This window comes from Macaca fascicularis, chromosome 18, assembly GCF_037993035.2.
Source record: "Macaca fascicularis isolate 582-1 chromosome 18, T2T-MFA8v1.1".
In the NCBI taxonomy this organism is placed as follows: domain Eukaryota; kingdom Metazoa; phylum Chordata; class Mammalia; order Primates; family Cercopithecidae; genus Macaca; species Macaca fascicularis.
In genome coordinates this window covers 39,775,923-39,791,110 of record NC_088392.1, presented here as the reverse complement: position 1 = coordinate 39,791,110, position 15,188 = coordinate 39,775,923, and the positions used below count along the sequence as shown (strand labels likewise).

Here is a 15,188-nt window from a genome sequence, read left to right as displayed (position 1 = left end):
CCGGCTACACGAAGGGGTCTGGAATTTACCAGGTGGCAGCAGAGAGATTCTGAAGGATGTCAAATTAAGAACTGACAACCTGATGTGCATCTTAGAGACGGGCAGGAGAACAACTGTGAGCCCAGGGAGGGTGTGCAAGCCTGGAGGCAGGAAAGTGAGCGAGGTAGTTCTTACTGCAGTAAGAAGCCAGAAGGATCCAGTCAGGGCCTGACGCATGCTGCTGGTGGCCAATGAATAGAAAGGTTCTGGACATGAAGGAAGATGGGGATGCGAGGGCCTCAAATGATCAACTGGATGTGCAGATAAGACCCAGGCAACAGGACGGATGCAGTCACACTCACCATGCTGGCAACATTATACACACGTTGGCAGCTTTAGCTACAAATGCATGCGGCTCACCTTAGGTGCTCCACAGCAGCATCAGGCTGAGGGGTGAGAAGGGCAGAAGCCTATGCAGAAGAGATAGACATTTGCCACTTCTTCTCATTCACACACACTCCTCATTCACACACACACACACACACACACACACACTTCTCATTCACACACACACACCTCTTCTCATTCTACACTGCCCAATGCACCAAGTGGGCGGCAGTGGCCCTGCTAATGAGAGCCCGCAGAACACTAAGCCCAAGTGCTCCACGAGTTCTCAGCAATGTCCCCAGCAGCAAAGAGTTAGGGTCTATTATTAACCCCATCCTGTGGCTGAAGAAACTGATGGGCAGGGAGACTGAGTAAGCTGTGCCATCCAAGGCCAGAGAGTCGGTAGGCAGAGAGGCAGTGTGTGAACCCAGACAGTCTGATTTCTGAGACCACAGTCTTAATTCAGAGAGGAGGAAAAGTTTCATGAAAAAGGAAAAACAGATGAGGTGGAAGGGCTGTGAATATGGAGGATGATGTCCTAGAAGGAGGTATTTGAGCTCATGGTGAATGGGAAAGGGCCAGTAGTAATACCAACGAGGTAACAGCAATGGACACAGGCTCCATTCAGCCCACTCATGTCTCTACCCTTTCTATTCTTCAGTACAGACAACTAAATTTTCTCAGTGTCACACAAAGTGTCACGCAAGCTCCCTCAGTATGAGCGTACTCCCTCAGTCCCATCCCAGAGAGAAATGTTGCAGCTGGCCCTGGTGGGGGCTGAGGGTGGTGGTGGTGGGGAGATAGCACCTGTGCAGAGGGACCGCCACAGACAGAGGCATCAGACACCCAAAGGGGCCAGGCCGGTGCCCGGAATGTATCAGACTTCTCCTTCCCTGGTGCTCACCTCCCCCATCAAGGTATAAAACATGGAGGAGTGGGAAATCATTTAGAGATTAAAGGAGTCAACTGCTTGGAGACAAACCACATTAAAGCATGGTCTTTGGCCATGCCCACGTGTGAGAAATAATTCTAGGTTGAAAAAACAAGATCAAAGATGTCAAGTGTATGCTGGGATGAAGGAGGCCACCCCTATGCACTCCAGACCAAGCAGGAGGAGCACTGTATCTGCCAGTCACTGCCTTGAATTGGGGCCCTTCCAGCCCAGATGACAGTCTTAAAGACTGAACTATGTCCCTTAGGACCTTACTGCCTTCCCTGATCCTCCACCCTGAGAGAGGCTGCTGATGACAGCGAAGCCCCAGAGGAAATTCAATTAATAAAACCTAGGTGGGAGATAAAAGAGCCACCCCAGCAATTGGCCAGATAATAGCAATTGGGTGTGCTGGCAGAGCTGTGCTAAGCTCCACAGAGGATTTAAATATCTCCCACTCGTCATTTTCTAATGGTTTACATTGGTAGCACTCCACAAAGAACATTCTCATTAATTTGAGATGGCCTGAAATTAGCTTGTAATTTTCCTATTTCTAAGGTATTATCTGGTAACAATTCCTCTGCCATCTAGCGTAATTACTGTAATGCCGGAGGCCCAGAAATGAATGAGGGGCTCGGGCCGCTCGGGGAAACATCGAAAACGACAGACCTCAGAAAGCCACGGTCAGGAAGATCAGGTAACTTTTCCTTTACAATGGAATTATATTTGTAGTAATTCCTCCCATCAACAGAGAATACTTTTTAAAATAAACACAATGAATCAATTTATAGTTCACAACATTAAAGTGTCACAAAGAAATTTATATACTCGAGAGAATTGAATTTCTCTTGTAAAATCAATGTTGAGAATATTTAAACCACAATCCTTGGGCCGGAGTAAGGTCAAAACGTAGAATAAGACTCGATGCTGAAACGTGGCATCTGGTCTCTCAATGGCACAATGATCACGCCATTTCAATTTCTATTTTCAAAGTTGAAAAGTATAGAATGTCGTCCTCATTCTACCTTAACTTCAGAGCGTAATAAGGGCCACACATGCCTCTATAAATAAGGTAGTGTCTACTGGAAAGTGAAACTGCAATAAAAAGTCAATTAGTCACTAAGTTAATGATCAACCTCCTTGAACCTCTCACTCCATGACCTGGAGAGAGAACAGAGAGGCAATGAGATGCTTTGAAGATTGGGAAACTCGATGTTCCCCTGGCACAGGTCAAAGGAACTGAAATCTCCTAGCTCAGCCTGGTCTTTCCAGCTTACAAAGCTCACTCTCCAGCATTCTGCCTTTGGTAGACTGAAAAGATACGGGCTACAGGTTAGATACAGAGGACAGCTTCTAGGGAATAATTATTAGAAGTCACACAGAAAATATAATGTGGGGAAATTCTCCCTGGAGAAGCCTTTAAAAGCAGGGCCATCATGCATCGGGGTCAGAGAAATGATCCAGACCTCCTTTCAAGGTCCCTTTCCATCTTGAAGCCTATTAAATCTCACAAGGCCACCCTGGGCCTGTCAGAGGGGCCAACCCTTCTGATCTCTTTACTGAACAACCTCGGGATGCTGGTTGCGTCTTGGAATGGCGGGGCCTGCATTCTGCTCAGGTGCTTCTCTGTGCCTAGATGCCCCCACTCAGGACTAGTTTTTGAGAGAGAACACAATCCCAGGCACTGTTCACACCCCAAGGCAAAGGGCAGTTATTCCTCTCAAGTACCTAAATCCACTCAATTTGCCAAATGCTCCAATTCCCAGCTCATCTTCAGGCCTGAAACTCTAATGCGGGACAGGAAAACACCTACTATCAACCTAACAACCAACTGTCCCAAACTGTGAAGGCTGCAAAGATGAGCAAGTCACACTCCCTGCCCAGAAGAGCTACTGGGCTGATGATAGGAAACTAGTACATGAGAGCCTCCCCAAGGAATAGAAATTGTATGTGTGGTCAGTTTTTAAAAGACAATGAAGCCATAGTGTTCCCAAACCAGACTGAAGGTCGGGCTTATTCTTGTGGCCCAGTAACAAGATGCAGATGAGCTGGGGAGGAACAGAGTGTTTATTTTCTGCAACCAGTTACAAGGATAAGGCCTGGAAATTATTGCCAGCCCAACTCAAAATTACAAAGTTTTCCAGAGCGTATATACCGTCTAAGCTATATATCTACATGTAAGTGTACATTCATCCAAAGACATAAAGGTAGTGGTGGTGGTGGGGAGATAGCACCTGTGCAGAGGGACCACCACAGACAGAGGCATCAGACACCCAAAGGGGCTGGGCCGGTGCCCAGAATGTATCAGACTTCTCCTTCCCTGGTGCTCACCACCCCCATCAAGGTATAAAACATGGAGGAGTGGGAAATCATTTAGAGATTAAAGGAGTCAACTGCTTGGAGACAAACCACATTAAAGCATGGTCTTTGGCCATGCCCACGTGCGAGAAATAATTCTAGGTTGAAAAAACAAGATCAAAGATGTCAAGTGTATGCTGGGATGAAGGAGGCCACTCCTATGCACTCCAGACCAAGCAGGAGGAGCACTGTGTCTGCCAGTCACTGCCTTGAATTGGGGCCCTTCCAGCCCAGATGGAAGATTAGATTCTTCTAATCTATAACTAAGACCTGAGTCTCTAAGACTTTCCTCTGGAGCCTCAGTAAATTTACTTAATCTAAATGGGTCTAGGTGCTGGGGTGATTACCCTTATCTCGTCTCCTGCTAAATCAGAGGTTTGAGGAGTTCCTTCAGACCCCTCAATAAACTTGTTTCTAGAGACCTGTGGAGTTCCTTCAGATCCCACAATAAAACTTGTTTAATCTTAAACAGGTCCTGTTAAGAATTCCTTCCTTATTTTGTCATGCTTTAAGGCCCAGGAAGGGCCTAGGCAAGACTCTTAGTGGGCTCTTGTTACATTCCAGTCTTTGTATGTGGGCACTGGCTTTTTCAGCTTTTAATATTTAACTTACCCACTCAGTCAGTGCTGAAACAGTTGCTATAGAGGCCTACGCTAGTGAGACCTGGCCTGCCACAATAGTGTGGGAGTACTGGCATGGACAGAGAGAAAATGGAACTTCATCTGAGCCTTGGAAGCACAGAGCAGTGTCAGGCTACAGGCACACTCCAAAGGGCTACCTCAGAACAATTTGGGAAGGTTGAGCCTGGCTTTAGAGCCCTCTTGAGCTATGAGGCTTTCTTAAGAGGCTGGGAGACTCCAGGGTGAAGCTAACAGCTTCCGATGATCTGCAAGGTTTGAGAACACTGTGGCCAGCCATGCATGTCCTCCCTGAAGAGGGCTGTCCAGGGCTGGGCCACTGTCACAGGCTGAAGGGTTAATGCAATCACTGATTTCTCCCCCTCCATTTTCTGTGAAACCTTTTGATACTGGCTAGAGAGGAGATGGGTAGCCTCCAAATAACTATTGTAGCTTTGAGGTTGAGGTTATTTATAAGTTTATTTTGGAGAGCGAGACCAAGAAAACTAAAGCAAAAGAATATTTTTTTTTCCCCACCAAAGAAAGGTGAACAGTGGGTCTAAGAAGTTTACTTAAAATATATCATTGTTGTCAACCTACAGAATGGGAGGAAATATTTGCAAATCATATTTCTGATAAAAGATTAATATCCAGAATACGTAACAACTTGTAAATGAATATGTAAAACTCATTCTGCCCACTCCCACACTGTGGAGTGTGCTTTCATTTTCAATAAATCCCTTCGTTCCTTCCTTGCTTTGTGCGTTTTGTCCAATTCTTTGTTCAAGACGCCAAGCACCTGGACACCCTCCACCATTAACAACACAGTGCTGGGATTATAGTCATAAGCCACCGCACCCAGCCTTAAAAGCATTTGTAAATATACCATTAAAGAGCACTGATTAGAGTTGGATGCTAATTTATTATTAGGAAGTACCACAAGAAAGTAACAGAGGACTGAGGAGGATATAAAATCCCAGGAAATCCTATGTCCTGCTTCCTGGGGACAAAACTTCCCCACCTTCTACCCCCATTCTCTCCCCAGCTGTTCCTTAGCAGAAAACATGAATCTGCTACAGCCTGTGTTGCTCCCAGGCCAACTGTCCTCAGCAAGAATGGGCTGGCCATAGCCAATGCCCTCTGCTACCTTGGCATCTTGAAGGCTGGAATCAAAGACAAGCAAATGTGTATTTTTCCCAAATTGAAGCCATTTATTTCTTGTTGCCTCAAGGAGAGGATAGGAATAAAGGATTAGAGACTCAAGGGGAAGAGAGGTATAAATGATTAGACACTGCAATTAATCAGGCCTAGAGAGGCAAATGCAGGTTAATGCAACCTGGAAAGGGAATCCCAGCCAAAAGCTGCCAGGATATCCCCTATTAATTTCTATGCCCTGCCTGGTCAAAAATGCCCTGAAGGCAACTTCACAGACCCTTGGTTAAGGTGAAGAGCTCAGCTTGGGGTGGCTACATTGCTCTGGGTACTGCTTGCTTTGCACTTTTTTTGGAGCTGGGTGGGACAGAGGAGACAGATGTAGGGAAGCTTCCACCAGACACTGGGTGTCTGGAACCATTCAGAAAAGCCTCAGGGAAGGGCCTCTGAGCAGAGGACTCACCATAGTCATGGTGGAAGCAGCTGTGGCCCATGCTAATTTGTTTAGGAGCCCACAGCCTTTTCTCCTCTACAAGTTAACTACAAGTCAGAACACAGCAATGGGGAGAAATGTGTGTGTACGATGCTGGCGTGTGTACTGCTGGCTTAGAAAGAAATGAGTGTGTATTCACTCTGGCTGCTAATTCTGTAGTAACATTTAACACATTTATGGGAAAAAGTGGAATGGCTCATGTTTGGTACAGAATTACTTCAGTTCACGAATGAGCTTTACTGGCAGGCCAGTAATGCCCTAGAAAGGCACTGCAGCTCATCCAGGGACAGTTATCCCAGTGGAAGAAATCAGTGGCCACTGGTGGGGTCAAGGGAAAGAAGGGCAGTTCCACTCTCATTTCCTAGCTTTGCACATTTCCAACCTGAGAGGGAGGCAACGCCTTGTTCCTTTCCACTTCATGGATGTGGCTGGCTGTATTCAGAAACTCATCCCAGTATTCTTTCTGTTCTCTCTGGACTCCACTTTTGCCACTCTTGCTCAAAAGAGACAAGGAGAAGTGAGAAAATCAAAGACATCAGGTCAGCCCCAGGGCATCCTCCATGGGTACTCAGGAATCCCCACACTCCTGCTAAGAAGGAGTGAGACAATGGACAGATGGTCTTTTCCTCCAAGGTTTGATGGTCAGGGATATGAATACAAAACTCAAAAAATAAACAATGCTTGGGTTTTCTGATGCCACAGAGGATGAAAAGGTCCTTAGAATCACTTCTCATAGTCACGAATGGAATAAAGCCTAACGACTGGAATGAGTTTGAACTGGGAAGGAGGTGAGTAGAAAGGGCGAGAAGTGGGGCTGAATGTGATGCCCACTTCCAGGCAACCAAGAAATGACCACATTAAAAAACAAAAAGGCAGGTTTGTTGGGTTTCTGGAAGGTATGTGAAGTCCAAGGGAAATAAGGCAGATAAGACACTGTAAGTGCAAAGGGGCAGATGACAGTAAACAGCTCACACACGCTATCCCAATTCTCCACCCAGGGCTCTGTGTTGTTTTCTCCCAGATTAAGAAATGATGTCACTGATCTGATAGATTAGAAAGTACCTCCAGACTCAAGCCACCTGCTCTTCTGTTAAATTGTTGATTTTAATCTTCTAAGAGTTCTCTAAGAGTTCATTACATACCCTCTTACCCGAAAGAGAGCCTGGGCCAGTCCACATTTGTACAATTTCTTGGTGAATCAGACCATTGAGTAGCATGCACTTCCACATTTAGGGCATGTATGTTAAGTGCTTTCTTGGCAACCAATGGCCCAGGCACACAGCTAGCTTGTTCACTCTGAATTCCCTTGTATCTAACTTGTTATCCTTAACTCTGAGAGAGTGGGAACTCAGCACTGCATTGAGCTACAGAGGAGTAACCCTGCATGGGGACTTATTTCCCTCAAGAAGAAGTCACTTTTAAAATATGACAACTTTATAACCAAAAAAAGCGAACTGGCTTCTGAGAAAGAATAAAGATTAAGAAAAAAACAACATAGCATGCCCGGAAGACAGCACAAAGGGTAGGAAAATTCCCAAGAATGGCCTTATGCTGATGGCCCTGTGTCGGGACCCTGCCCTCATGGAAGAGCTGTCAGACAGTCTCAAAGGAGCCTGGAGGCCACTCTGAGGTGGAGACACAGGTGAGGAGTTGGCACGAGGAATAGGAGACCAAGTCCTCCAGGTTGCCACCCCATCCATGGAAAACTATTGTTTTCAAACCAGACAAGCCATCCTTGGGATCTATTTCTCCCCTATGGGCAGTCACAGGATGTTAGAGAAAACAAACAATTACAAAAATTAAGTGGCAAATATAAACACAAAATCCCAGCTTGCACAAGCCGGGCTGACATCTGCGGACTCAGCAGCCCCAGGAGCCCAGCTCACGGAGGCCTTCTAAGAACAGCAAAAAACCCAATGGAAGATTGCAGGGCAGGGAGGAAGCAGACTACATAAATTCAAGGCATGATTAAGATGATATATAAATACAACAGAACTGAGGCATGATATTTTATGTAGTAGTAGTACTGAAATCATAAAATTTTTACATGCTATTGATGAGTCTGCATGTTAATCTTCCTAAATCAAAACCTCAGTAAAATTAGATCCTTCTACAAGTGGATTAAGGGAATTGGGTCAGACGCTGCAGCTTGGGTTTCCCCAGCTCTTACTTGGAAGGTAACACCGAAAGGTATTTTGGGATATCCAATTACCTGAAAATACTCAAAGTAGAGAGAACAACACAGAATTAATGATTGGCGATGAGGCTGGAAATTCCCAGAGAACACACTGTTCTATGCTCTCCAAAGAGCAACTACAAAGGCTTAGCACAAGGCAGGCACTCGATGGACCAGAGGAGAAGGGGCCTGCCCGGGGTCATGCAGCTGAAGGCCTGGGGAGGATGCCTCTTCTCACCTCCCGCTCTCGGTGATTCTCCACTGCTGCTCCTTATCAGCAAGGAGGTTTGCCTTCACACTCTGCTCCTTCCTCACACCGTGGTTGCACTCCTGTTTCCAAAGGTGCCTCCCTCACTTTCCATATTCTACCCCTGTTTAAATGATCCAGTTCAAATCTTAGCTCCCACATAAAGCTTTCCCGACTGTGCAAGTGTGGCCTCTCTAGCCTTGAAACTTGTACAGCACGAAGCATCGAAACCCTCAAAGAGACCCTTCCACAATTTCTTCTGATGCCTCTTATGCATGAGACAACTCTTTAGCATGTTCCTGAGGCCTTTGTGATGGTAGAAATCACAAAGATTGCCTTCTTTCTTCATAGCATGCAACAGAGTTCAATGTGAAACCCAGGGACAAGCAACAGCATCAGAAATGTAATTAGGAGAGCCTGTCTCTGCATGGGGAAGTGGCTGCTTCTACAGGGGACTGGCCTTTACTCCAACCTCATCACAAGATGAGCACTGGCTGAGTTCCAGCCTGCTAAGCAGTTGTTCGCACCAGAGTGTCACTGTTCTTAGGACGCTTCACTTCTATGGATGTGAATTTCTATTTTAAGACTCCATGACTTCTATAATTTAAAGATCCAGGAGAATTTAGTCTATTGTTAGCTTAAAGAGGACAGGACATTGGTCAGAAAAGAAGTGCAAGGTAGGTTGCAACCCAGTTCGTGTTAACTTCAAACAAGGACCTAGAAAGAACCTCAGGGAGACTGTGGCTCAAAACTCATTTGAAGGTATAGAAATGAAAGACCAGAGAGGGCCTGTGATCTGTGGAGATTCACTCAGCTGGTTGGTGACAGTCTCCCGATGGCTAGGCAAGTACCCTTTCACCACACCACGGTGGCTCTCCCTGCCAAAAATAAAGTTATAAATAACAGTCCTTTCAATCAGGCTGGAATTCTGAAAGGAAGAGAAACCTCAGGAATGACCACACAAAACACAAATCTGCACAGCACTGGACAAAATTATGGTATTAATAGCCACCTTGACTGTTACAGTCAATGAGGTCAAATGGTAGATTGAAATAAAATATGACTGAGATACAGAACTTGAATCTAAGTTCCATTTCTCACAGTAACTTGCAAAATCACGTTGGGCAGGTCATTTCCCTCTCCAGGCCTCACTTTCTCAGGTGTAAAAACGGATGCTTACAGAGTTTCTCATTGGGGAACTCCTGGTGTTTTGACAGGTCCTTTCTTGCTTGGGGACCGTTCCCTTACATTATAGACCACTAAGCCTCCCTGGCCTCAGGCCCCATCATTGTGTCAACTAACAATGGCCCCACACATTTTAAACTGCCCTAAGTTGAGAACCACCAGGAAGCTCTCCAAGGCCCCCGTTGGCTGTAAAGTGCCAGCAGAAAGCCACTCCCCGCTGGCTGTAAAGTGAGATAGTGATAGAGTGAGACAGGCAGCAGGCCTACCCGTAGATGTCCAGGACCCCGATGAAGGAGTGCTGCTTGAGGGAAGTGTGCAGGGCCTTGTTGATGTGCTCCACAATCCAGCTGAACAGCTGGGCATAGATGTGCTTGGCCAGGGCGTTGCGCGCATTGATCACCTGCTGCAGGGACATGGTCTTGACATAGGTCTCTGAGGTGGTGACCAGCTTGCGATGACACAACCAGTGCTCCATCTGACTGTGCTCCACCCCCAGCAGTCGGCAGAAGTTGCTTAGGTGTTCATCCTGGGGCTGTGGGAGATGGGGGAGACAGGTTCAGGAGGAGTGTGGGAGACAAGCTGCCCCCTACCAACATCTTCCACCCTCCTGCCCAGAGGGAAAACAAGCCAAACCCAAGGCCTCCCAACAATCCAGAATCCCAGTACGTCCCCTGTTGCCAGCCCCGCAGTCACACACACACACAGACACACACACACACACACACACACACACACACAGACACACACACACACACACACACACACACAGCTAAGTGGAGATGACAGAGCCCATTAGAGAGCAATGCTCAAACTGATCATTCCACCTGCTAATGACCAAATTACAGGACTTTAAAAACCAAAACATTCTTCATCTTTCTTGTCCCCTCCCTCCATGCCAGGCTGCTGCTGAGTAACTGGTAAGAGGTGAGTCCCTCAGTGAAGGGAGCAGAATGAGAATCGAGAGCTTATGACCACGCAATCCATTTGGAGTAACAAACATATTTACACCAAATACAGTTTGCATCTGCTGAGGTCTGCATGCAGTGCTTGACCCACAGCCCAGAAAGCAATTCTCTTCCTCCCTCTTAGAGTTCCTCACTTACAGGCATTGCCTTTGAGCCACCCCATCTAACCAACTGCATGCTCAGAAACAAACCCCAGGCTCCTAAGATGGAGGGGCCTTCAAAGGCACTTGCCATGTCCCTCCCTGAGAAGTCAGTTCCCCGCTCTGTAAAGTAACAGGATGGGCCAGATCAATGATGCTCTTCTGGGTGGGTAGCTTAAGTGAGAATCATCTTGAGGAGTTTTTGAAATTGTATGTGATACCAGTGAGTGGTTCAGATGTGCTGAGTAGGAGACAGGCTGAAACGCAATGGACGATGTCACTCCCAGCACTGACCCTGTACTGTCCTATGCTTTCAAGCAGGCTTGCTTTCTTCTTAGCCTCAGTGATGCTAAAATCACAGAAACTGAACTTTTTTCCCCCCAAACACCAAGTGTTTTAAGAAAGTAGACTACCATCAGAGTGAACAGGCAACCTACAGAATGGGAGAAAATTTTTGCAATCTACTCATCTGACAAAGGGCTAATATCCAGAACCTACAAAGAACTCAAACAAATTTACAAGAAAAAAACAAACAACCCCATCAAAAAGTGGGCAAAGGATATGAACAGACATTTCTCAAAAGAAGACATTCATACAGCCAACAGACACATGAAAAAATGCTCAGCATCACTGGCCATCAGAGAAATGCAAATCAAAACCACAATGAGATACCATCTCACACCAGTTAGAATGGCGATCATTAAAAAGTCAGGAAACAACAGGTGCTGGAGAGGATGTGGAGAAATAGGAACACTTTTACACTGTTGGTGGGATTGTAAACTAGTTCAACCATTATGGAAAACAGTATGGCGATTCCTCAAGGATCTAGAACTAGATGTACCATATGACCCAGCCATCCCATTACTGGGTATATACCCAAAGGATTATAAATCATGCTGCTATAAAGACACATGCACACGTATGTTTATTGCGGCACTATTCACAATAGCAAAGACTTGGAATCAACCCAAATGTCCATCAGTGACAGACTGGATTAAGAAAATGTGGCACATATACTCCATGGAATACTATGCAGCCATAAAAAAGGATGAGTTTGTGTCCTTTGTAGGGACATGGATACAGCTGGAAACCATCATTCTTAGCAAACTATCACAAGAACAGAAAAGCAAACACCGCATGTTCTCACTCATAGGTGGGAACTGAACAATGAGATCACTTGGACTCGGGAAGGGGGACATCACACACCAGGGCCTATTATGGGGAGGGGGGAGGGGGGAGGGATTGCACTGGGAGTTATAGCTGATGTAAATGACGAGTAGTTGGGTGCTGACGAGTTGATGGGTGCAGCACAGCAACATGGCACAAGTATACATATGTAACAAACCTGCACGTTATGCACATGTACCCTAGAACTTAAAGTATAATAATAATAAAAAATAAAAATAAAAAAGAATAAAATAAAAGAAAAGAAAAAAAATAAAGTAGACAAAGTTCCTCAACGTGGAAAGCTAAGATACGTGGCAAAACCTTGGACCACATCTTGACCTGGGAAGATCATCTGGAACACTTCTGCCGATAACATCACACATGCTCAGAGCTGGAAGGAAATGGCAATTCCCCCAGTTTAGGCCTCTTTTCCTACAGGTAAAAAGCTGAGCTGAGCCCCAGAGAGGTACAACTACTCAACCAGGCCCCTGCCCCACCCCCAGCACAAGGCTTCTACCACTGCCCTGCCCAATGTATCTCCTGCCTATCCAGTTGCCTCTAGGGACTATGTGTGAGTCTTGACCCTCATTTACCCAAATACCAATCACATCACCTGACATTTGAGTCACTGGAGAGCCACATTTCCCACAGGGTCTTGTCTTCTTTCACCAAAACGTATAAATTCCTTGGATAATCCTTGCAGCCCACTCGGGGCACTATGAGAAAACCTGCTCATCGTTGTTATTCATTCTCTCACCTGTTATTCATTCCCTCATCTGAATCCACCTGGTAAAGCTGGTAGCCCAGCCTCAAGCCTGCTGGAGAGCTTATTCATGCTGAGGCTGAAAGGGAATCCTTCAGAACATGATGTGCCATCTCCTAATGGCCCTCAATTGCTTGTGGGACTCATTTTCTGATGAGGCTGCCTTGCAGGATTTAAATGAGGGCTTAATGAAAATTAACACAGATAACTGTTTGATTTCTCCCTTAACACCATAGCCCCAGGCAACTTTTTTCCTCCTACATATATTTAAAATCCATCTACCCAAAACAGTTATAAAATAATAGAACACCAGAATAATAGAATCCAAAATCACTAAGGCCAGTGTTTTTCCAATGTACGGTTTATGGAACAGTAGTTGCAAAGAACATTAATTGGCTTTACTTAACAGAAGGAGAGGATAGGATCAAGTTAAACACAGCTGAACTGGTTTAATACACCGTGTAGCACCAAGAGATTGATATTTTAAGAAGCATTTTTGGAAAGTATTTGATCAAAGAGTGCTTATGTTCTTAAGAAATTACATTGTAATCCAATGTCCCTTATTACTCAGATGAAGCTGAGTGAGGCCTCCTGACCTCTGGCCCAGAGCTCCTAACCCCAGCCCGGCAGGACAATCAGCTTGGTTTGGGCTGGGTGGGTGTGGAGAAGCCCCCATCGTTTCACACTCATAGGAGAGTTTCCATGGCTACTTCTCCTGGCCAAGATCCTTTTTCTCTGAAGCCAACCTGTCTCCCCGTCCCTAAACATAAAGCCATATGTGGTAGAGTTAAGTGCCTGGGGACCGCTTGGCAAGCAACAAGTTCAGAGGTGGCAAGTGTCCAATTTGCTCATCTGACCTATTTCCAAGAAATTCTTAATTGCTAGGCATGGCACTGCAGATGGATTCCCTGACATTTAAGTGGCCTGCCAGCAGCTACCATGACTGCCCAAGACATGCCCATGGGCACCCTCCCCTCCCTGAGGCCTCGCGCTGTGAGTGCAGTGGAGAAAGCATGAGTTAGAGACTTGTCTGAGAACCATCCTGGGGACCAGCTTTTATCCACCACAGTGGGGCGGGGCTTGATTTTCTCACCCTCTTCCGACTGTTGATTAAAGGTGCTAACTGAAACTGATTTAACATCGTGCGATTACATTTAGGCAAAATTAAATGATGCTAAATCCATTAAGAATAGCCAACATCATAGGTAGCAGATTAGTTTTATGGGCCCATATTGCTAAATTCAAGAAACAAATTGCCTTTGGTGTCCATGCAATTGAATGCTGTTGCATCTCCAAGGTAACCCTGGCAGTCATGGAGCACATTCTCATGCTTTAATTAAAAATAAAAACTACTGAGCAGAAGGCACACTGCTTATGGAAAGACAGCCTTTCCAATAGGAGGCCCATCCTATGTGCCCGAGGAATAAACCATAATCAGTGGGGCTCTCAGTAGCAACTACTTAACGATGCATTTCTCAAGCACACATTCTGTGCCTGGCACTGTGAGGGCACCAACGGGGCCCACCAGGCAAGCAGAGGGCAGTCTTCTCCCCAAGGATTTGCAGTCCAGCCGAGGAAGCCGGGCTGGCAGGAGTGAAGGGGACTGAACACTGCCTGGGCCCTGTCCCACCTTTGCCATTGTCATTCTGACCTCAGAGAAAGAGGTTCCCCTCTCTGGGCTTTATTTTTTCCTCCCCTGTACAGCAAGAGGGAAGCTCTTAAGGTTCACTCTGGCTATAACAAGGCTGATACTAGACAAAGACTCTCTCACCATGAGCTCTGTGCTAAAACCTTTCCACACAGAGCTTTCCGGGATCTTCACTCCAGCACTGAGGCAGGTGGTCATCCACACTTTACAGAGGAGGAAACAGAGAGGTTAGCACACTTGCCCTAAGTCACATATCCAGGAAGAAGAATCAGGATGTGAACCTTGGCCATCTCGACTTAGAGTCCTTGCTGTCCACTAGTTATCTGTAGAGCTCTGATTGCAAAACAATGGAAGATCAGCCTAGACCACAAACCTGCACTCAAACGCCTTCTGGAATTTCCTGCCACCTAGCAGAGAAAGGGCTGCCACATCAGGCAGCATCCAAACCTCAACCTCTCAGGCCTCCTCCCTCCCGCCCTCACCCCGCCCCTTTACCACCTGCATCCTCCATCCATGCCTTCCTAAGAGGCCCTGATGTTCCCACCCTCATACCACCTCCATATAAACACTCAGTGGGAACTAGAGGGACAACAGTGAGCCCAACAGATACAGTCCTAATAAACACTTCCCTTCTCACCTGAACGTTCTCCGGAGGCTGGGTGTGGAGGATCAACCGTAAGATCAGAGACACTTCACTTACAGGCTCAAGCCTTAATTTTGCTGGTCTCACCCCCCAATGCAGGTAGGAGCCCAGGGACTCCCCAGCCCTGGTTCTCATGCTAATCACCAGCCTCACTAAGATCTCAGAGTTGCCCATCCACTCTTACTCTCCTGTGTGCCACCTCTGAGGCCTGGAGAGCCTCAGTCATCCATCCATCTGCTTCTTGGGTGCCTGGTGAGTGCTGAGCACCACAGTAGATGCTGGTGATAGAATAAAGAGTGAGAACTGACTCTACGCTCTCAGAGTTTGGAGTGTCACA

At 46.3% G+C, this 15,188-nt stretch overlaps 1 protein-coding gene across 2 annotated transcripts in view; it reads right to left on the bottom strand.

The window, feature by feature from the left end:
• The window catches only part of MYO5B (myosin VB), a 395,079-nt gene that overhangs the window by 157,220 nt on the left and 222,671 nt on the right, over positions 1 to 15,188 (bottom strand). For both annotated transcript variants that reach the window (XM_005586729.4, XM_074022272.1), the window contains one exon: positions 9,792 to 10,057. In XM_005586729.4, coding sequence (XP_005586786.3) covers positions 9,792 to 10,057 — 266 coding nt within the window. The remainder of the gene's footprint in view (positions 1 to 9,791; positions 10,058 to 15,188) is intronic.